The sequence below is a fragment of the Nicotiana sylvestris genome, chromosome 11 (assembly GCF_000393655.2).
Source record: "Nicotiana sylvestris chromosome 11, ASM39365v2, whole genome shotgun sequence".
In the NCBI taxonomy this organism is placed as follows: Eukaryota; Viridiplantae; Streptophyta; class Magnoliopsida; order Solanales; family Solanaceae; genus Nicotiana; species Nicotiana sylvestris.
The window spans coordinates 146,823,625-146,847,634 of record NC_091067.1 but is presented as its reverse complement, the minus strand read 5'-3'; the positions used below and the strand labels follow the sequence as shown (position 1 = coordinate 146,847,634).

Sequence of the window (24,010 nt, the reverse complement as noted above, 5' to 3'; positions counted from 1 at the left end):
TGATCAGGTCCTTTCTGAACAAAACTCCATATGAACTATTGAATGGAAGAAAGCCCAAGTTGACTCATCTAAGGACTTTCGGTTGCAAATGCTTCGTCCTCATAATGGCAAGGAAGCTCTTGGAAAATTTGATGCCAAAAGTGATGAAGGAATATTTCTGGGATACTCATATCAAAGCAAAGCTTACAAAGTATACAACAAAAGGACTCAATATGTTGAGGAGAGTGTACATGTGATCTTTGATGAATCTCACCTCTCCTGTGAGAAGGACAGACGTGTTGATCAAGATAGAGAACCTTTATTTGTTCTAGGTGAAGTTATTGACATGGCAAATGGAAAGGCAGAGATAATGAGTCACGTCAAGCAATCTAGTGAAGATGATGAAACTATATCTCCATCCATTGGAGAGGAACCTGGTCCCATGATCACAACAACTGAAGCTGAAAACAGAGTTATTGATGCAGTCCACGGTACTCTACTTGCTAAAACAAGAAGCGGCCAAGAACCTCAGTCAGGCATACCTGGGTCTTCTACCAATGAGATTCAGGTACCAAATTAGAAGCACAAAAGTTCACACCCCCTTGACAACATAATCACTCATCTCGACTCAGGAATTTAAACCAGGTCAAAATCTAGAAACTCACTTGCCTTCTCAGCCTTCCTTTCTCAAATAAAGCCCAAAAATATCAAAAAAGCATTAAAAGATGCAGATTGGGTCAATGCCATGTAAGAGGAGCTGAATCATATTGAAATGAACAAACTATGGCACGTGGTTCCTCGACCTGCAGATCGAACTGTTATAGGAACCAGGTGGGTATTCAGGAACAAACTTGATGAGTTTGGAAGTACAACAAGAAATAAGGCAAGGGTGGTAGTTCAAGGCTATAATTAGGAAGAAGGGATTGACTATGATGAAACATTTTGTCCAGTTGCTCGAATGAAAGCTATCAGAATCCTTATTGCCTTTGCATCACATGTGGAGTTCACATTGTTCAAATGGGTGTCAAAAGTGCATTTCTGAATGGCTTCCTAAAAGAAGAAGTTTATATCAAGCAACCACCTGGATTTGAGAATGACAAGCAACCTGAGCATGTGTTCAAACTGGACAAGGCGATGTATGGGCTAAAGCAGGCTCCTCAGACTTAGTATAAAAGGTTGTCAAAATTCCTTCTAGAAAATGGCTTTACAAGAGGGAAAATTGATAACACTCTCTTCCTGAAGAAACGAAGGAGGAACCCGCTCATTGTTCAAGTATATGTCGATGATATCATTTTGGAGCCACATTTGACTCTCTTTGTGAAGAGTTTGCAAAACTCATGGGGAGTGAGTCGAGATGAGTATGATGGGAGAATTAAATTTCTTCCTGGGACTTCAAGTGAAGCAATCTCAAAAGGGAACATTGATAAGTCAGCAGAAGTACATCAAGGAGCTGCTGAAAAGGTTTGACATAGAAGCATCAAAAAGTTATTGACACTCCTATTGTTATAACTACTCGTCTAGACATGGATGAACCTGGTTTCCCTATAAATCATACCATGTATAGAGGGATCATATGGTCACTCTTGTATCTCACTACAAGTAGACCAGACATTGTGTTCAGTGTGGATCTCTGTGTAAGGTTTCAATATAATTCAAAGGAATCTCATCTGAAGGCTGCCAAGAGAATATTGAGATATCTCAAAGGAACGCAGGACTTGGTTCTCTACTATCCCTCAGGAGACAACTTTGATCTTGTTGGGTATGCTGAAGCTCATTACGTAGGATATCTGGTGGACAGGAAAAAAACGTATGGAATGGCACATTTCCTGGGTTCTTGTCTAATCTCATGGGGTACAAGGAAGCAAAACTCGGTGGCACTCTAAACTGCAAAAGAGGAATATGTAGCAGTTACTTCATGTTGTGCTCAATTGCTGTGGATCAAGAAATAGTTGGAAGACTTTGGAGTGTTCTATGACTGTGTTCCCCTCATGTGCGACAATACAAGTGCACTCAATATGGCCAAAAATCCAGTCCAACATAAGAGAACCAAGCACATTGATGTGCATCATCACTTCCTCAAAGAATGTTGAAAAGGGGCTCATCTGCAGGAAATTTTGCAGCACAGAAGATCAGATTGTTGATATATTCACCAAGGCCTTAAGCAGAGAACATTTTGAAAGAAATCGCCTGGCACTGGATTGATAAAACCCAACTGAGAACCTGGTCCCTCGATGATTGGATATAAAAGAAATGTCCAGGTAAAATTAGCTAAAAAGTGTTTTCTAGAAAATTCTAACTCATCTCTATACCATTACAAGTAGACATGCATGATGATTATAGAGCAAATAAGCAGTTAATGCAGTGCACGCTGGTAAAAAGGGCAAAGCTTACAAGTGCAAGATCCATAAAGGAACCTAGTACTCCTGACACAGGTTAGTAGTTTCTCTATTCTCTCATGCACAATTTTGGGTGGTTAAAACATGTTCCACGTCATCAGTGTGTCAGTTTCTTTTCTATGCGTCTTTTGAACCCAAACGTCTCACCCATTACCCGACTCCAAAAACTGCCACCCTTTCTTAACCGGTCTCTTATCCATCTTAAATATATACATTACTGTCACAACTCCTCACATCAAATTTCAAAACCTTCCTTCTTCTTTCTCTCTTAAAACTACCAATCCCTCCTCTTCAACTCATCACTTCTCACCATGGCTAAAAATCACAAAATCTCGAGTGTTCCAAGTAATACCCGCATTGAGTCCTCACTAGTTAAAACACCAATGTTAGACTCCTCACTCTACATTACTACTAGCCAAAACCCTAGGGCAGAGTCACCCCCACACTTAGTTTCCTCTCCTACCAATCGAGTTCTGGTTCTCATCAGAGTCACAAAATCTCAACTCCTAAAAGGTTTGTGGCTACGAGTTCTCCTCATGCCTCGCCAGAAAAGCTGGGTGAAAAGGTTACTGTTGATGAAGAGGAAAAATCAGGAAATCTCCAGTCTTCCTATGGATAAAGGCTCAAATATAGACCAAATTATTGATTCTGAGGATGCTGACTCAACAAAGACAGTTCCTAATCTTGAGTCCACAAGAAACACTCCTTCTTCTCCTGTGTTTTCCATGGATTTACAAGAGAAACAAGCAATAGAAAACATGTTATTCATAGTTGGTGAAGGGGTTGTTATCGAAGGAGGTGAGGATGGGTCTGAGCCTCAGGGGGAAGAGTCTAAAACCTTGGCAGAAGGTAGGAAGCTTGTGCCTATTGAACCATTGGCATAGGATAGTGCTACTGGGGAACCTACTAGAGGACCTGATCCCTTTTTCGGAGGATCCAATTTACAGGTCCTCTCAAGAACCCCCGGTCAATACTGATCCTACTCTCTCGCCTCATTTCTATGCTGAGCCTCTGTGTGTGGTTGTGCTTGAGATTAGATCTGTGTCTGAAGAACAAAATGGGGATAGTGAAGAGGATTCTAATGATTTGTTGATTGTCAGCCTGACTAGGCGTAGATCAGTTGTTGCTGAAGAGCCAACTCCTAAGCGACCCACTACAAGGTTGCAAAAGAAGGAGGCTCTTGAGTCCGCTCTTAAGCAAATCCAAGTCAGTCAAAGAAGGAGAAAATTGTTAAAAGATAGGAAGGTTGTGCATGGGAAGATAGTGCCTGTTGTGACTGTGGATGATGGAGTAGACAAAGAACCGGGTTCTTTGACTAGAAAGCGCACACAAAAACATGGTCTCCCAAGCCTAAAAATGGATCTTTTATGACTGCTGAACGTCTGAACAAGTTTGATGATACTTTCTCTAGTGAAAATATAGTGAAAGAATCTGGTGATAAGTTGGTGGAAGGGTGTGGTGCCAAGGTGATGGAAGAATTGGGTGAAAAGTTTGTAAAGTCTGATGAAAAAGGAAAGAATGTTCGCAAGTAGATAATCCCCAGAGTGCTGGGAAAGAGAAATTAAGAAATCAGAAAGTATTGTGGGGCCGTATATTTGCTCCTAACATTTTGGAGGAAGATGGAATGTGACAATTGGTTGAAATTTGTGAGTTTCAACAGTGGACACATTTGTTCACAAGTGATGCTCCAAAAGTGTATGAGGAGGAAGTGCAGAGTTTCTATGCCGACTTCTTCAAAGTTGAGGATGATCATATCTGCGCACTGGTGAATGGAGTTGATATGGTAATGGATTCTGCTTTGTTGGGTTCTATTCTGGGTGTACATGCTGAAGGTTTGTCTACTGTTAAGGGAACTTGTTCTTCAAACTTCAGAAATATTATCCTGAAGGACATAGCAGTTCAGCAAAGGGAATGGGTACAGAAGAAGGCCCTCCTTCTAGTGTACCAATTGTTATTTGAGATGGTGAACAAGGTCTTGCTCCCTCATGCTGAGAGAAGATCCATTACTTCACTTGCAGACCTTGTTCTCATGGAAGAATTGGACAACTACACTACCATCAACTTGCCTGGGATCATGATAGAACACATGCAGAAAGTGGCAGAGTTCAAAGATGGTAATCATGGGCTGCCTTATGGGTTCCTTCTCACCAAGGTTTTTAAGTTCTTCAAGGTTCCTCTGGGACAAGCTAAAGTGGGCACTAAGAAGCAAACTTTCTCCAAGATCACTCTCGAAGAATGTGAGTGCATTGATAAGGATGGAGGAGTTGGAAGCACTTCTACCATTTCTCAGTTGATCAACGCTCAGAACAGTGCCACTACTGAGATAAGGCAGTTGAAAGCAAAGAATGTTATTCTTGAGAGTCAGTTGAGTCAGCTTCAGGAGGCACCTGGTCCAGTAGCTCTCAAAGCGAGGAGGTTGCCCGTCTAACCAAGCAGAATGCTGAGTTCAAGAAACAGGTGAAGGACCTGAAATAGAAACTGCTCAATGAGCAAATGTCGGTGAATGCTCAAACAGATTTAGTCCTCCAAACCCTTGCCTCTACCTTTAAGCCCTCTCCTTCCAGCTCCCTAGACAATGTCTCCTCAGTGTCAAGTCTTAAGTGTCGGTCTCTTATGATTAAACTATGATGATGTTTGTGGTACTTGTTTTCTCTTTTTATTTTGAATTGTAGATTGTGTTAGCAACATTGAATCTGCTCCCTGTCTTAAAATCCAAATTGTTTAATGAAAGCTTTTCCTTTTTGTTGTATATGTCTTGCTTATATTCTCCATTTTTAGTTATGTTGTGTGCACATAAGTGACATGAGTTAACTCAAGCTAGACTTCTTTTTCCTTACAGTCTGTTACTGATCTTTTTATGATGCCAAAAGGGAGAAAAATAATTTAGGGGGAACAAGATGGGAAACAGATTTAAGGGGAATACGACAAATGCCAATGTCATTTTGGTTCTTAGGGGGAACTTGAATTATAAGTTTGTCATCATCAAAAAAAGAGAAATTGATAGGTTATTGTGTATCCATTATGTTTTGATGATCTAACAAACTTACTGTTAAGAACCAAATAAGGAACTTAATACACATCCTCAAGAACTTAAAGATCAATAAGTCTCCAGTTGGGGACACAGTTCAACTCTTTAGAGTCATAGGAACAGCAGAGGGAACAGATAGCTGCCAGTTCCCGAGGAAACTGTACAAGTCAACTGCAACAGCTAAAAGTTGTTGCCTGCACACGCTATAGTACAAAAACAGTACAGCAGTCAACTTTATGGGGAATGCCCTTTACCTAACTTGCTTACATCATTCAAAGTGATGTCACAAATGAATTATTAACATCAAGGAAGGTAAAATAAATTACTAGAACACTTAGAGAATTTACTCAAGCACTCTCACGATGATTGATCATCCAGAAAACAATTCTCAAGTGCATCAAGAATAAATAACAACACTTCTACGGACCAGTTCCCCATATCAAGTTATTATATGTCTTTAGTTGAGTTGTAACTTTGTAAAGGCTCTTACTTATAATTCCTACTTAGCTTACTTAGAAGCATTGTGTAGGAAACCCTTTGTACGTCATAAACCCTTGTGTTTGTGTCTTGGCTAGAGTTAGTTGAGTTGTAAAGTCTTTGTAATTAGAGTTGTTACAAAGTGGCTTGTAATAGAGTGTTACTAGTTAGTGATGGATTAAGAGGTTAATTCCTAGGTTACATAGGTTGTAATCTAAAGTTGATCAGTAGTGAAGTTGAAATTCTACAAGGACAAGTCGTGGTTTTTAATCCCGTTGAGTTAGAAATTTTTCACGTAAAATTCCTCTGTGACATTTACTTACTGCAGTGTGCGTGCGTTCTGTGGAAACTAATAGAGAACCTGGTTCTCTATATAGTTTGGTGGACCCTTAAATTATATCAGTTAGTATTAGCAGTAGGATTGACACTATTCTTGTAGTTTCATGTCCCTGGATCTCTGTTATTATTTATTGTATTATTTACTTACATTGTTTTATTACATTATTGTTGTTATTGTTTCTTTATAGCTCCAGTTTTTATGTTCTTGAGTCAGGGTTTTTTTGGAAACAACCTCTTTACCTTCATAGGTAGGGGTAAGGTCTGCGTACACACTACTCTCTCCAAATCTCACTTGTAGAATTCCACTGGATGGCGGTTGTTGTTCCTAGCGCATCACATAAGCTGCTTGTTATTTTTTATTTTCCACATAATCTTTATTTATACACAACAAGTCAATAACTTCACCTAATCAATTAATACTATACCACATTCGAAAGAAAAAACCTAATACTATGCCATAGAATATTCTAACTCAACCGCTAACTGAAAATTGATTACTACTGTATTATATTTCTGAGGTAATTGCTTGGCAAGTTGATCACATGCAATCAACTTGCAGGCATCAGAGTCTAAATAAAACGCTTTGAAAAATCTGAAAATCACACGGAAATATTAATTTAAAGAGGTTTCTTATTTCATCCAGAAGATCTGAATGAGGTATTATTTCCTTAATTACCTCAATATAATAGGGCATGCAGTTATACTCTCACTTCTTTATTTTATAACTTTTTGTTTAACGAAGCATTAAATAATGGATTTAATTAAATTATATACTATGTTGATAGTGTAACTAATTGTTATCTTTCAATCGGCTTATAGTGTTGGAGTCGAGATTTTTACTAAGTTGTATCAAAAACTAAAAAATTGATGATCACACGGAGATTAAATTAAATATGGAAATTAATTGCTTGATTATAGGTGGCTCCGCCACTTAATTAGAGCGACTTTGTTGTGCGAATGTCTTCTCTCTCTTTTTTTTTTTTTTTGAAGTGTCAAATTCATGGAACCTCAAGGAATCCAGCCCTCAATAATTCTAGTTCACATGATTCCATCTCCACATTTTCCACGTTTAAAATATGCATTTCCTTGACTAACTTTTCTTTATTTTGACTAAATTTAGCCAACAAGGAAAGTCAAACGACATTGTTAAATTAAGAACCTGTCGCATTTTTCAGCAACTAGGAAAGCTTGGCTAAACTCCTAAACCAATATATATGTACAAACACTCACTTCAACATTCGAATATTTCTCTCAGTTTCAAACTTGGTATATACAAAAAAAGAAATCTTTTGTTTTGTGCAATCCAAAAAGAATAAAATGCATGTATGTTCACTAAGTAAGTCCAATAGATTTAAAACTTATTTTTTGCTAAATCAATTACGAAATATTTTTCTAAAATGTCCAATATCCGTTTTACATCTTCGCCACGAAAATGTTCAATTTTCATAAGATCTTCTTGATTGTTATTCAAAAGGTCCAACAATGTATATATATTGGATATTTTGAGGCAATTATAGATCCTGGAAGGCAATTCTGATTGGTCAATAAAAATCGATTTCAATGCTATTTTATTTTTCTTTTTATGAGTTTAGTCAATTTAATCCCACAGAAAGATTTCTTTTAATGAATTGTTCATTTTAAATATTCAATTTAAATAATAAGTATCTTGCTCATACCAATAAATAGAGTCGAGGTTCTAGTTAAAGCCGCTAATAGAAAAGCGAAATAACTAGTTATAGTAAGCATGAAAGGGCTAAATTAAATGAAAGATGTTCTTTTTATACATATGTTTAGAAAGCACTTACCTAAGTTTCCATTTTTTCAAAATAGGAGGATAGGCAAAAATCTCAATTTCAATTGAAAGAAGAAGTTGAATGAAAAGTTTTTGATTCATCTATCATTATAGGCAGACAGCACTAACAAAGATAAAGTGACAGACATATAAAAGAAATTGATTCATCATCTGTAACATCTATCCATCCCGCAATTCCAATCAACCGATTCATTGAGTAACTCTTGGGTAAACTATTAAACTAATAAGAGCTGTATCGTCTAACTTCATTCAAAAATGAAACTTGAATTTTTATAGAATCAAATTCTAAAATCATTTCTATTTTGATCATTTCTTAGATTCTGTTGAATTGTATCGAATCCATTTTCTATTTTAAAGCAAACAGTTACCTTATCAAACTAGAAAACTTTTTCTTTTTACTTTAATTTAAGTTTAACTCATTAGATTCAGTAATATATTAATTCACATAATATCTTGAATGATTGAGAAGAAGAAAAAGTTATCACACAATCGCTTGAAAAAATCTTTTTTTTGGTCCAACTAGTAGTAATTTCAATTAGGTTCCACATTTTTTCTTTCCATACTGCCCCATCCTTGTAGCTAGATCAAGAAAGAACCTTTGGATCGAGATCCACAACTATGGATTCCTATTATTCTTTTTTTATTTTTGCTTTCATCGAATATGATCTACTACTCTTATTTGTTACTCGACCATTAACTTCTTCTTTAAAAAAAAAGGATTCCAACAACAAAACTGCTTCCACAACTACGAAAGGAAAATTTCTATATCTCGCATCTACGGAATATGAGAATCTCTTTCGTTGAATTGAAAGAATTTTCTATTGAATGGAAGATGATTTTACATCAACAAGTAAAGGAAAAAAGAAATTATTTAGTACTTACTTTTGATACTAATTCAAATTGCCTTGCTGTGTCAGAAGAAGGATAGCTATACTGATTCGGTATACTCTCAAGACGCCCTCGGTACAATATTGACGATCTCACAAAGATGCAATTTCAGTGAATTGTCATTTACTGATCTCATCTTTTACGGAATCGATCCTCTTTGACTGTACAAGAATATGTGGAGCTCAGCATGTCTGGAAGCACAGGAGAACGTTCGTTTGCTGATATTATTACCAGTATTCGATACTGGGTCATTCATAGCATTACTATACCTTCCCTATTCATTGCGGGTTGGTTATTTGTCAGCACCGGTTTAGCTTACGATGTGTTTGGAAGCCCTCGGCCAAACGAGTATTTTACAGAGAGCCGACAAGGAATTCCATTAATAACTGGCCGTTTTGATCCTTTGGAACAACTCGATGAATTTAGTAGATCGTTTTAGGAGGCCCTAATGACTATAGATCGAACCTATCCAATTTTTACAGTACGATGGTTGGCTGTTCACGGCCTAGCTGTACCTACCGTCTTTTTTTTTGGATCAATATCAGCAGTTCATCCAACGATAAACTTAATCCGAATTATAGAGCTACGACACAATCAAACCCGAACGAACAAAATGTTGAATTGAATCGTACCAGTCTCTACTGGGGGTTATTACTCATTTTTGTACTTGCTGTTTTATTTTCCAATTATTTCTTCAATTAAGAAAACGAAAGAGAATCAATAAGATTCTCTTAGCTCATTCGGAAGGATCTCATAATTTAATTATCCATGACTGTTTATGTCTCTAGCATGACCACTTGATGAAATCTGGAGGGAAGTGGGGTAAATGGCCGATACTACTGGAAGGATTAGTATATAAATGATGACAATTAGCTACATTAGAATTAGAAAGAAAAGAACAAAAGAGCACAAACACAAAATACAAGAGATTTCTCTAACGACGGGCACATGGTTTTGTACTAATGGTGTATAATATTACTAATATAGATTGAGTGAGGAAAAACATATCATAAAGAAGAAAAAGAAAAAAAAAGTGAATTATTTCTCTTCAACATATTTGAAGCCGTCGAAATTTTCAAAAAAAGAATCAGCTTCAAAACTCATGTAGTGCATTGGAATATCACTTCCAATATCATTAATACTTTCAGTAATGTTCCTCTCAGTATTATTAGCCTCCCTATTCCAATTCCACGGCGAAAAGAACGTATTATCAACTTCAAGAAAAGATAAAAAGTTTGGAGTAGAAGCCAAAGGATTCCACAAAGTCAGATCATAGGATTGCAGTAATTCTTGTTGAAGTTGTTCTCGTTGCTGTAAATAACGCAGTAGCTGACAGTTCTCACATCCACAGACTGCTGCAAAATTGTACAAATCAGACATACTATTATCTGCATCAAATTCCACGTTTTCTAATTCTTCAGAATTCAGTTCCGCCATATGTTCCATATTCAATGATATGCTAGAGTTGTGTTTGTGTATATATAATGCTCTTTGGTATTATTTGAATAGGATAGGGTTTGACTCGAATTAGTACTCCTAGATAACTAAGAGACTAGGTAATTAGCTCCTACTTCTATCTTCCTATGGTTTTTCCGAGTGTTATAATTATAATGTATTTAGGATTTGGATTACGCTAAACTCTTATCCAGAATTTTACAGTACCATGTCAGAAACTATTTTCCTTTTGTTTAATTATATTATTCTTATTAGTTTCCTTAATTTTCTTCTTTTGATAAATAAATAAAAAATGGAAAAAGAGATTGCGTACATAAGGATCATGGAAAACCATAATAGTAGGAAAGTGAAAATACACCAGAACTAATTATCCAGCACTTTCAGTTATCACTTTTAAAAGTATATTTCTTGTTTAAGGAATTATATATACCTTTATTATTTATAGGAAAATCCACGATTAATAAACATAAATCATAAAACAAGCAATTATATATAACTGTAACCATAAAATAGCTAATAGTCCAGCATTGGCAATTTCATGGTCGCTCCTTCCAATCAGAAAAGGGTTGAAACACCATAGTAAGAAGACAAATAGTTTTTTTAATTTAAATTTTAACTAGATGATAATAGTTCAGTAACATTTGGGTTCAACTTTTACTGTCGTGGATAGATAAAATGTTTTTCACATGAGTGACATATTCAGTCTGATTGGGAAGGGTATGTTGCTGAACTATATATAATAAAATAGCTGATAATAGCTGAAATTGGGAAGGGTATGTTGCCAATACTGCTTACTTCCATGCGACTATCAAAGAAAAAAGGAGGAAACTGACAATTAGAAGGATCCAAGATGGTGAGGGCAACTGGCTTGAAGATTGTGAATGTATAGCCGAGGGAGCTGTGAACTTTTACAAGAACCTTTTCTCTGAAGGCCCCAGCAACTCAGACTTTAGGGCCCTGGACTGCATTGAAAGATGTATTACAGAAGAAGATAACATTAGAATAAGTGCTATCCCCACTCTCCAAGAAGTCACTCAGACTATATTATCCATTAATGTCAATAGCTCACCAGGACCTGATGGACTCAGTGGGATGTTCTACCATAAATGTTGGGACATCATAGCTCAGGATGTGCATAATGCTGTTAAAGCTGTGTTTAGTGGCTCAACCCTTACCAAATTCTACACTCATACCTGTATTGTCACGATTCCTAAAGTGGATCACCCCCAAAGTTTCTCTGACCTTAGGCCTATCAGCCTTTGTAATGTGTCTTCGAAAATCATTTCTAAAATTCTCAACGACAGGCTCTCCAGCATTCTTCCCAGAATTATCTCTAGGAACCATTCTGGCTTCATTAAAGGGAGATCAATTTCAGAAAACATACTCCTTGCACAAGAGATCATCAACGACATCAACAAACCAAATAGAGGAGGCAATGTTGTCCTGAAACTTGATATGACCAAAGCATATGATAGAGTCTCATGGAGTTTCCTCACAAAAGTTCTTAAGAAGATAGGGTTCAGTGACCAATGGATCGAGATAATTCATAAATACATCTCCAACAATTGGTATTCTGTGTTGGTTAACGGAAAAAGAAATGGCTTCTTTCACTCTGAGAGGGGCTTAAGGCAGGGAGACCCTCTCTCCCCTTCTCTTTTCATTCTAAGTGTTGAAATTCTTACACAAATGTTGAACAATCTTACTAGTAAAGTGGGATACAAAAATTTTTACATGAAGGCTAATTGTCCTAAAGTTAATCATCTTTCTTTTGCAGATGACACTATTCTTTTTTGTAATGGAAACAAGAGGTCCATGAGAATGGTATTGAGCACCTTAAAGGAATATGAGAAATCTCTGGGCAACTCATCAATAAGAACAAGAGTTGTTTTGCAATGAGCCACAAGACCAATCTGGTCACTATCAATAGAATGAAGGCTATCACTAGCATGAAATATCAAAAAATCCCTTTTAAATACTTGGGATGTCCTCTAACAATAGGAAGGAAGAAGAACGAATTTTATTCAGATATTGTGAACAAAATCATCGGAAGAATCAGAGGTTGGCATACCAAACTCCTCTCAACTGGAGGAAGAGCAATTCTCATTAGACATATCCCCCTGGCCCTCCCTATTCACCTCTTGGCCGTTGTAAACCCACCAAAAGGAACTATAGAACGCATTGAGAAATTTATAGCAAGATTCTTCTGGTCCGGAAAAGATAGTGGAGGGAAGTATCACTGGGCTGCATGAAAATATTTGTGCTATCCTTATGATGAAGGGAGGAGCTAATTTTAGGAGGTTAAGTGATACATGTAAGGCCTTTAGAGCAAAGCAGTGGTGGAATCTGAGAACTTCAAACTCGCTATGGGGATCTTTCATGATAGCTAAGTATTGTGAGTCGAATCATCCTATTACCATTATGTGGAATAAAGGGAACTCACAAAATTGGAAAGCCATATGCGACATCAAAGAAGAAATGGAGCTCAATATTGACTGGAATATTGGAAAAGGGGATGTCTCCTTCTGGTTTGATAACTGGTGCACATTAGGTCCTTTGAATATGATTACTACCCATGAGGTCCCATTACCAAACATCAAGTTGAATGAGATACTTCAGAACAACGCCTGGAACTGGAATTCCCTCACCATTCAACCAGATGAAGACACCAAATCTTATTTATTATCCTTAGGCATTGAATTAGAAAACAATTGCTATGATAAAGCCAACTGGAGACTTTCCAAATCTGGAAAATTTACCATTAGCTCCACCTGGAATGCTATTAGACAAATAAAAGACCACAATCCTCTCTATAAGAACTTATGAACTAAGGACATTCCTTTCAAGATGTCTTTCCTCCTATAGAGAGCAGTTGGTAACAAACTCTGCACAGACAAGAGTGTAGCCAGGCTTGGAATTGCTCTAACTCCCCAATGCTATTGATGTAACTCTACCAATAGTCGAACTGATCTGGAAGACACCAATCACATATTCTGTCAAGGTGAACTTGCAAGGAAGATATGGAGGAATTTTGCGAGGCCATTGGGTATTGGTTGGAATTTCAATAACTTGAACATGACCCTTCGAACCTGGTGGAACCACAAATCACCCAATCCAATCTCGAGATACATCACCAAAAACCTCCCACCTATCATTTGTTGGGAACTTTGGAGATCAAAATGTGGCAACAAATATGAAGGGACTAGACCCTCAATGTATAGAACCTGTTCTAATATCACTTTTTCATTTTGCAGATGGTCAAGAAGCAGTTTACTAGCGTACACATTGGAGACAATTGGAGCAGCTTATATGCAGCTTGTGATGCACAGATCCAACAGACAAGCAGTATCACAGTGCGATGGCTCAAACCACCTGCGCAAATAGTCAAGCTGAATAGTGATGGAAGTTGCTCTAACGGGGCAATGTGGAGGGGGAGGAATTATTAGAAATCAAGAATGAAAGTTCATTATGGCATACCCCATCTCCCTAAGAGAAGGCACTAGCAACTACGCAGAAGTAGAAGCACTTCTCTTTGGACTAAAATGGTGTGCGGACAGAGATCTAAAGATGACTATAAGAGAGTCTGACTCGCTCCTAATAGTCAAGTGTGTCAAAAGGGAGTGGAAGCCACCATGGAACATCAACAAGCAAATTAAAGTGATCCAGAAAATGATTGAAGATCACAGCTTCAACATCAATCACTGCTTCAGAGAAGCCAACAGACCTGCAGATAGTTTAGCAACTCTGGGTCACAGAATTGAGGGAAACATGATCTTCAATCTTTTCTCTAATCTCCCTGACCATATAAAGGGCCTAGTCAATATGGACAAATGGGGCTTACCTACCTTTAGAATTAAGCCCACAAAACCTTCTAAGAGCATACTCTGTTTTTGTTATCCTTTAACTAGGGTATAGAAGATTAGTCACATCTCAATGATCATGTACAAAGCTTGGGATGCCAAACTCAAATTGTAACTTTTTGCACATCAATGATCAATGGTGACTGTTTAATTAAAAAAAAAAAAAGATGCTTCAATGTGGGTGTTAGTTACCTAGTTTTGATGTTTCTTGGTTGTTAGTCTTTGAGAAATTGGCTATCTCAGAGAAACATCGATTGACTAAAATAAACTGTCTTTCATTCCCACCCAAACACAATGATTTAATTCATTTGTTTTTCTTTATAAGCACCTTCATTAATCCAAAATTACTTCAATAATCACATAATGGCAAAGCCCTAACAACAAATCAACCACACTTTCTACAAGTAGCAAGATCCAGGTAGTCATCATAAAAGTTGTATTTGCGTACACATAAGATTCAGAAACAGCTAGGTTACAAATATCCTTGAGCTAATGGAAAGGTGTTAGCAACAAATTTGCCTTCTCAATTAATAGTCAACCTATCTTTCACACGTTAAATTTCAAAAGAATGACCAATAAAGATATTACAATCCCCAAAGATATTGCCTTCAACTTTAGCTTTTGCTTTGCTTTTCTTGGTGGTTTAGAGCCTAGCAAGTGCAAATGCACCTGTAATACCCAACCATTTTTATGAACCACAGCAAGCTGATTTCTGGGCAGCTTGACTACCTCCAGCTCCTGCATCTGGTTGATTAATCTTGAGCGTCGAAGGCTGCAACGTCAACTAAAGAGTTCAGTATTTGGAAAAAAAAAAAGATATAAAGGATATCTGGTTCTCGTCTTTGTTCCTCTCCCTACCCTTCTCTAAATTACTCTTAGGGGTCATTTGGTACTTATCCCATCATTTTAGTGTAAAAATTATCGCGGGATTAGCTAATACCCCAAAACAAACATGGGATAAAGTCAATCCCAAACTTTATCCGAGATTATTTTTATCCCATGTACCAAACGACCCCTTAAGAATTTACCAAACTAGTTAAGTTATTCACCTCAGCCTTGGAGTCTGTGTCTGCTAGCCTTTGCTTTATATCTCTTGCTATTGAGAAGAAAACTTGTTCCACGTTAAGATTTGTCTTTGCACTCTGCAATGAAACAGAAAGAGTTAGTAAAGGCAAACATACCAGCATTTCTTTCTAGGTTGCCGAACCATACTTACAGTTTCGAAAAACTTAATCCCATACTCATCTGCAAGTGCTTGGCCCTTTGAAGTAGGAACAGCCTACAAAAAGGTTCGTTTTGACCAAATATTAGATCTTCATTGAAGCACAAACCACCAAACTACTTCTATTTCTATCCATTTCTCTCTTCTTCTTTCCTAATTTGGGTATATTGTGTCTTGTAACCCCTAGGAGTGGGGAGGAAAGGAGCAGGAAAAATTAAAGATAAAGAATCAGCCCAAGCGAGAACCTACCCTCTTGCTTTCATCCATGTCAGCCTTGTTCCCTACAAGTATTTTGTTGACATTGTCTGAGGCATGCTGCTCAATGTTACGAATCCAGTTCCTAATGTCTGCAGATAGGATCAAACAGTTACAAACATCCCCCAGGAGAGGAAAAAGAAAAGTAAAGAAAGGAAAAAAAGGACTTTTAGTCAGGGAGTACGGAATAATGCAGAAAACAGATAAAGATATGAACTAATGCAGCAATTTAAGAGTTTTAAGTGCAGAAAACAGATCAAGATATGGAATAATGCAGCAGATTCAGTGATTCACCAAAGTCGTAAAAGAGGTTAAAGTTCACATATGAACTACATTTCAAATTATAGGAGTATCAGCACAAGGAACCTTACTGTTAAAGGAGGATTCGTCAGTAACATCATACACCAACAATATACCCATGGCTCCACGATAGTAAGCTGGAAAAATTTGTAATCAGAAAAAGAAGCAATAAGTTCACAAGTAAGCAAAACACAGGGATCTAAAAAGAAGATCATATTTTCGTTTTAATACGAAAAGCAACTTATTGATGAAGATGAGAAATAGTTATAAGGATAAAAGTTCACAAGCTTAATTCAACTTTGAAAAACAATATGATACAGAAGATCAATTATAATCAACTCTCTTCTTAGGGGGCCAAGAGATAAAGGTCACACAGAAATGTAGGGAAGAAACAGAAGGGAGAGGAAAACATCATAAGACCTAATCCAGAGAAGGTTCGATTAAAGTAAGCAAAAACGAAGAGAATCTCTCACTTATGACGACCTTTCATACCAGAATCCTTTATAACCTTGAAAACAACAGGAGAACTTTTATCAATGAACAACCATAAAGCATACCAGTAGTGATAGTCCGAAACCGTTCTTGACCAGCTGTATCCCATATCTGAAGCTTGATCCTTTTTCCATCAAGCTCAATGGTCCGAATTTTAAAGTCAATTCTGACAAGAATAAAACAGATATAAGCATTGAGAAGCAACTGTACACGGAAGTGTAACCAGGCACATAATTCTCAGGAGAGTTCTGAAGAAAACACAGAAGTGTAACTATGAGAGAGAACTCACCCGATGGTTGTGATAAAGCTTGTCGTGAAGGAACCATCAGAGAAACGTAAAAGAAGGCAACTCTTACCAACACCTGCAGCGTGCACATCAAAGAAACAATTGGTCATAAAAGAAATCCACTATCACTTTCTTTAAAGTGATGCAAATACATTACATAAACTCCAGGTACAATGAAGAAGATGCAGAATAAGAAGCTCAGAACTTCCGGAGAAAAGGAGCAGAAAAATAGAAATTGTCTGGACCAAGGCGCAGAATCCAAAAAGGAGAATAAAGGACTGTTTTTCTTTCTAAAAAAGAACCTTTTTTCCTTTTTAGAGAGAAGAGAATAAAGGAATCCCCTAATCACAAAGGAACAGGGGAAAATATTCATTTACTCCTAACGAACACAGAACGAACAGAACATGCAACTGAACAAATATGGCTACAGTAGTCTGTCATTCTTCAGAATCATGCTTCACCGACATAGATCTAAAACTCATATTTAGTGGTTAATTCATGGATGCAAATGCAATAGAGAAAGCAATATGGTAACATCTGAAGCTTTTTCAGAAGATATTTGCTGGTGACGCAGATTATCTCTGAGTACTTAAGCTAATCAGAGTTTCTTGAGATCCTTAGTAAATAGCTAGAGTACATCTCCTCGAGCTCAAAGGCGCACATATCAAAGTTGACACATCCAGATGCTGCTACTGGTCCTATAATTGACCCCAAAACAGCCATATGGCTAGCATTATTAAAATGATAGCTACCAACTTAACAAGACAAGTATAAACAGTGACAAGATATGCAGACAATCCACATTCTCTCCATTAATCAGAGAACAGTAACTGATTTCTGATGCAATCAAACGACAAAAATGTTCTTCCTGCTTTTATTGTGCATGCTGCGGACATGCCTAAGAATAATCCTCCTCAAAGACATCATTAAACCGTTTAATCGTTTATAGAGTTATTTCACAACTTTGGTGCAAGAGAGACCTGGATAAAGACAAAAGTGCTCATCCATACTAGGAGCAAGATGTAACCATAAGCAAATTCCCTTTTGATAATCTAATCCAGTTGCTTCAGTCAATCTGCAGACATTTATGTGATGGTAAAAGCTTAAGAGAGAAGCTCATCCTGAGACTCTTTAAAACATGAACAATCCCTACCATTGCTTGACAATTCTTGATAACAAGAACAAAAGCAAAACCCACCAAGCAAAACATATCCCTCACTACATACACAAGAGTGATAGACCCTGATAAAATAGTCAATCAATCAACTACGTCCGATTTGTTGGCGTACGCTGAATCCTCTGCATGTACTCCATTCTATCCATTCAACATTCAGAAGATTCATCCTAATGCAACTATATTTAATCTGCCCATCAACCTAGCACAACCCTCCTCCTGGATTTGGGACCATTTATGGAATAAGAATCTCACACTTATCAGATAGTACCAAGTAAGATCATGGCTAATTTTGACACCTAATACATCAACATATTCCATACGGAAATTATATGTGGTAATCACTACTGGTCCAGCAGATATTACTACGCGCTCATTAATACTAAAAATGCTACTCCCTGCATCCTAATTTATGTGACGTTGTTTGACTAATGGAGTTTAAGAAACAAAATAAAAACTTTTGAAGCTTGCTCCCTAAAACAAGCCATAATATCTATGTGGCTATAAATCATGGGTAGATTTGAAAATACAAAGTTAAATTGTTTACAAATATAAAAAGTATCATTTTTTGCAATAGACTAAAAAGGAAGGAGTGTCGCATAAATTCGAACGGAATATTTTTAATCCCTAGTCATGTCACGGGGACAAATATAACAAACTTGCAAGCTAATTAACATGCGAAGTCATTAAATGAACCAAATCTAGACAAATCAAAAAATCTGTACACGTCCAAACCAAATCGTTAAAAAAATAGATTTTCTGAGCAGATGCTAGATCCGTACAGAAGTCAACTAACGGATCCTAAAAATGTAGCCATAGATCCGAAATTTTTTAAATTTCTAAAGCTAATGCTAATATCTAAAAAAAATTCGAACACAAAATTTGTGATCTGTGAAAAAGGATTGGAAAGGAAAATGAGGAAAATGTGTTAGATTACTGACCACTATCGCCGATCAAAAGAAGCTTTATGAGGTAATCATAGTCCGCTCTAGCCCTCGCCGGTGGTGCGGCCATTGAACAATCAATTCGTATATGATATTACACACACAGACACACACACCTCTGGAATCACAGAAAATGATCAAATTAATAACAAAAAAACACAATTAATAAGCAACAAAAAGCAGATCAAAATCTACAAAAATGAATCTAATGATTTTCACAGAGAGATAGAGGAGGGGGGTTACCAATTGGCTATTCTGCGCACTTTGTGCTGCGTGCGCTTAGCAAAATTGTTCGAAACGAAGAGAGTGGGGCGGGTGATCACGCGCTTTATGTAGAGAAATGGAAAAGTTTAACGTGGTGCGTTTTGATTGGATATGAGGAAAGGTATATTAAACGACAAGAAATGTGTGCGTTGTATGTTTGAGCTGGAATTTGTAAAATGGGGATGGAGTTTTTAAAGGTACAAATCTACAAAGATGTGAGCATTGATTGGAGCAACGAGAGGTACAACTGTTAACATAGTTTAGCAACGATGCAAAGAATAGTCGGTTGCATCGAATACATAACCACCTTCCACATGATTAGTTTTTTAGACTATTGTTTTTAAAGTGGGAATATTCTTCTTAAATTACTTGTCCTTTTTTCCTTATTTCCTTTCTCTGTTTCTCTCCGCGTACGCAGAATTTTTCATAAGCGGTATCACGATTTTAAACAGTAAATAAATAATAATTAACTACAATAACATATTAAAAAATTGAATTATTTTATTGAGCATAATTCAAATTCTTACTGAATATGAATTTTCATTTTTAAAAATATATTCAATATAACCGCATCAGAAATAATACTAAATATTTTTTATATATATAGAACTTTAAGTAATCACACAAAAACTCAACGTTCATTCGATTATGATGCAAATTATTCTTAATCAATTTTAATGCTTATAAAGAAGAACGGAAAAAATATAGTTGAACAACTTATAATACAAGTCAAATAGTTTATTGTTGCATAAAATTAGCAAATGCTACTCTTGATCTATTGGTTTAGCTTAATGCTAATGTTTAAGAGTTAAGAGTTAATAGGTCAATAGTTCAAACCTCCACAATTTTTTATTTTTAGATGAGGCAACAAAGAATCTAAAACAAAAATAAGGCTCAAAAAAATATGAAGCAAAGACGAAGCTACTTGCTTTCGAACCAGTGACGACTTAAAGGAAATTGAAGCGCCTAACTAATTGTGTTTTATACATCTGTTGTTGTGAAGTGGTGTCACTTTTATTAAATTTATCTTCGTTTCTTCTGTTGGATTTTTATTATATATAGTTATTTAGTAAACTTTTACGATCAAGCGGTGTCACGTGACATCGCTTGGGCTAAGGTTGATCCGCCCCTGGTGTTCGATAAAGTTATGTTCATGTGACATATAGGTTACGGGTTCGAATCGTGGAAGCAATCACTAATGCTTACATTAGAGTAGGTTGTCTATATAACACCCCTTGGGGTATAATCCTTCCTTGAATCTGCGTAAATACGAGATACTTTGTGAATAGGGCTGCCCTTTTTTTCTCGGTGTTCGGTATCTTAATTGTAGTTTGAATAATTCAGATTCGCGCCGCACAATGCTCATTATATAGGAAAGTGTTTCTTACTATGTTTTTTATTTTTAGTGTTCGAACTTGAAATTCCTAGTTAAGATGAATTCTATTCATCTCACTGCAACTCTTATCGCAACGATAATTTTTTTGTGCTTGACAAGAATTTAAGAAACTAGAGTGCTCAGCTTTTTTTGTAAAAGTTTGTTTTAAACATCTTATGGTGTTTGATTAGGCACTAAAGCTATGAAAAATGGTACTTTTAATTAGTAGAAGAAATTATTTTATATTGCAGTTGAGCTAAATAAAATAGCTTCTTTTTAGTAGCCAAAATAGAAGCGGATTTTAATTATTTTTCTAGACAAAATATGCTTAACAAAAATTCACCTAACTATCCCCAGAGTACACACAAAAACTAACATCATGCATTAAAATCTTTACATTTGAAATAATACTAGCTCATTGTAAAGTATAATCTTTACGGGTTTTTTTTTTTTTTTTTTTTGGAATTTGCACTCAAAATCGCTTCTTGTTTTGGAAAAAAAAAAGGCCAAATAGTATTTTATATTAATAAGAAAAGTATTTCTCAAATATTGACTAAATATAAACTGTTGTTATTCGAAATTATTTGTTCTCAAACTTTACTTGATAAAAAATACTTTTTAAAATAAGCAAATTTTATTAATTTGGTCTAACATACGAAGCAGCACTTCTTCATACAACTTTCACTTTAACATGCTTATGAAAAACTTAAAAAGCTCTGAATATTCAGTTTAGAAAATATTACAAAAAATTCCTTCAATTTTCTTCAAAAAGTTCTCGATTTTTCAAATATACATGTGAAAAAGAGTTGAGATGAAGCAGTTGTAAAGTAGAAAATCGAAAAGAATTCTCTCAATGCAATTAACATTGCAATATAGCAATATTCCACGTTAAATCCAATTAAGCCACTAGTTTTATTTTATTAGGCAATGACCTAATAACCAACTTTTTATCAATCCTATTGCATTTAATAATGTAGATTATTTTAAGTAGCTATTGACTAAAAACCATGTAGCTATTACGCTTATTAATTTCTTCAAATGAAGCTCCTGTAAATTCTTACTGTTTTTTTTTTTTGGTAATTAATCACTTTTATTAATCACCGATAAAATTGTATAAAGCCATAGCATCGTTTACACACCTAGCTATCTCGTTACAACTCTATCTCCTATGCAATATGAGTTCTATATACTCAAACAAAAATATAACTATGTACTAATCTCTGAATGTCAATAGTAGCTCTAATGTTGCATATGTGTGCTACCTCACGTGCAATAGCATTCCTCTCTCGTGCCCTCTTCTCAAAGATCCTCAGATTCTTCTCAATCCAGATTGCATGTGATATTTCTGCATATACCATCCGGAATATCTTTGCACTATTGGTGTTGCCTTTAGCACTTTGCACTCTCCATTCAAGATGCTGCTCCCAGGACTGTGTAGTTTTACATTCATGTTGCATCCATTGCATAATCTTCCTCCACATGTTCTTGCTATATTCACAATTGACAAACAGATGTTTCTCGTTTTCCTCATGGTTGTGGCATAGTGCACATTGTGTATCCACTATCATTCCCCATTTTTGCAGTATATCTATAGTGAGTAGTCTTCCATGTAGTAACATCCACATGGTAAATTGTGCTTTAGGCCTCGTAATGTTCTGAAACATTAAGCATTTTTAGCTTACCCGAGGTCTTTGTCCCAGTAGCTGCAGATACATGTGCCTAATCATACCAGTTTCATGGCTATTTCTTTGCACTTGATTCCAATCTGCTCTACATTGAAAATTTATCTGATCATCCAGCAGGCTTGTCTAGGAGCTGGCATTTGTAGAAATTGCTATCCTTTGATATAGTATGAATGAATCCATTTAATCCAAAGTCTATCATGCTTAGCTTCCACATCCCAGCGTATTTTGGTGATAGCAGCTCTGTTCCACAAGTGGATGTTTACTAGATTTAAACCTCTACAAGACTTAGGAGAATAAATTTTGTCTTAGGATATCAGGGCCTTCTTAGTGATGGTATTGGTGGCAGACCATATATAGCTCCTACAATATGAATCAATAATCTTCAGCACTTTGACAAGTAATGGTAATAGCTGAGCTCAGTATGCTTGACTGCCAAAGATCACACTTACTAGTTGTACTCTTCCTGCATAGGACAATTTCTTAGCTGTCCATGAAGATATTCTTGCCACTATCTTTTGTATAAGAGGTTACCATTGAATTATTGAGATATTTTTAGTTGATAATGATATGCCTAAGTATTTGAAAGGCATTTTCCCTTGTCCATATCCCATATGTTGTAGAATTCTAGTTCTTTTAGCAATAGAAACCCCTCCAAAATACATAGAGCTCTTTCCCAGATTGGCTTGCAAACCTGATGCTTGTGAAAATTGGTTAACGCACTTATGCATGGCAACAACTGATGTTAGGTCACCTCTTGCAAATAGAAGTAGATCATCAGCAAAGCTTAAATATGTGATGTCCATCCTAACATACTTTGGTTGATATTTGAAGTCTTTATCTTCCTTCAGTCCATTGAGACTTCTATTTAGATACTCCATTACAATAGCAAATAGAAAATGGGATATAGGATCCCCTTGTCTAAGTCTTTTATTTGCATCAAAAGGAACGGTGGTCTCTATTGATCAATATGATATAGTTGACTGTTTTGACACATTCCATAATGCAGCCAATAAATTGTGTAGGGGACCCCAACTGATTCATTATCTGTTCCAAAAAGATTTACTACATTGAGTCATAGGCCTTCTGTAGATCAATCTTAATCATACACTTAACAGAGATATGCTTCCTTGTATAAGACTTTACCAATTCATGGGCCAGGATAATGTTATTTGCAATTCTTTTTCTAGGTATGAACCCTTGCCTGATTTTCACTAATGATGGATGCAATAGTCTTTTGTAATCTTGTTGCTAGCACCTTAGAGATGAGCTTATAAAGTAAAGTGCATCAAGCAATAGGTCTGAAATCCTTCACAGTGACAGGTTTATCAACTTTGGTATCAGTGTAATAGTAGCATAGTTTATTGTCGTGTACATTCTACCAGAGGTAAATAATTCCTTAACAGCTTCACACACCTATTCCTTGATAACTTGCCAGACTTTCTTGAAAAAATAGGTAATGTAACTATCCACCCCTGGTGCCTTGTCATCTCCAATGTTTCGTAGTCCTTCAAAAATCTCCTGCTCAGTGACTTCTGCACATGGCTGAGTTCTTTGTTGTTGAGAGAGGGTAGGCCCTTGTTTCATGACCTCCCTATTGATGGCAGACAGAATTTGGGAAGCAGATCCCATCAGAGATTTGTAAAACTCCATGATTTCATATTTGATCCTCTCAGTATCACTTAAAGTATGTCCATCTAGAGATATGAGTTCTTTAATTTGCTTCTTCTAAATCCTTTCCTTGAGTACAACAGAAAATTACTTGGTATTTGAATCCCCAAGTT

At 36.3% G+C, this 24,010-nt stretch overlaps 3 protein-coding genes across 3 annotated transcripts; 1 reads left to right on the top strand and 2 right to left on the bottom strand.

The window, feature by feature from the left end:
• Positions 1-1,502: 1,502 nt before the first annotated feature.
• Positions 1,503-1,862, top strand: LOC138881806 (secreted RxLR effector protein 161-like). The gene has a single exon (XM_070162083.1). It carries the CDS (start codon positions 1,503-1,505, stop codon positions 1,860-1,862), a length of 360 nt encoding a protein of 119 aa, XP_070018184.1.
• A 12,745-nt stretch (positions 1,863-14,607) lies between these two features.
• On the bottom strand, positions 14,608-19,442 carry LOC104239915 (ras-related protein RABE1a). The gene is made up of 9 exons (XM_009794656.2): positions 19,149-19,442; positions 18,903-19,023; positions 16,791-16,863; positions 16,567-16,667; positions 16,081-16,146; positions 15,704-15,801; positions 15,449-15,511; positions 15,282-15,374; positions 14,608-15,004 (listed from the first exon to the last, which is right to left on the bottom strand). Exons 2-9 carry the CDS (start codon positions 18,973-18,975, stop codon positions 14,921-14,923), a joined length of 651 nt encoding a protein of 216 aa, XP_009792958.1. The 5' UTR covers positions 18,976-19,023; positions 19,149-19,442; the 3' UTR covers positions 14,608-14,920.
• Positions 19,443-21,734: 2,292 nt separating this feature from the next.
• LOC138881805 (uncharacterized) lies at positions 21,735-22,169 on the bottom strand. The gene has a single exon (XM_070162082.1). The coding sequence runs from the start codon at positions 22,167-22,169 to the stop codon at positions 21,735-21,737; it is 435 nt and encodes a 144-aa protein (XP_070018183.1).
• Between the last annotated feature and the right edge of the window lie 1,841 nt (positions 22,170-24,010).

Excerpts from the sequence above, each read along its gene's own strand:
- LOC138881806 (XM_070162083.1), top strand. The coding sequence starts at position 1,503 with ATGGATGAACCTGGTTTCCCTATAAATCATACCATGTATAGAGGGATC.
- LOC104239915 (XM_009794656.2), bottom strand. The coding sequence starts at position 18,975 with ATGGCCGCACCACCGGCGAGGGCTAGAGCGGACTATGATTACCTCATA. Across the intron at positions 16,147-16,566 it reads GTTTCGGACTATCACTACTG|CTTACTATCGTGGAGCCATG; the intron begins GTATGCTTTATG and ends AAATTTTTCCAG. Across the intron at positions 15,512-15,703 it reads ACATGGATGAAAGCAAGAGG|GCTGTTCCTACTTCAAAGGG; the intron begins GTAGGTTCTCGC and ends ACCTTTTTGTAG.
- LOC138881805 (XM_070162082.1), bottom strand. The coding sequence starts at position 22,169 with ATGTGGATGTTACTACATGGAAGACTACTCACTATAGATATACTGCAA.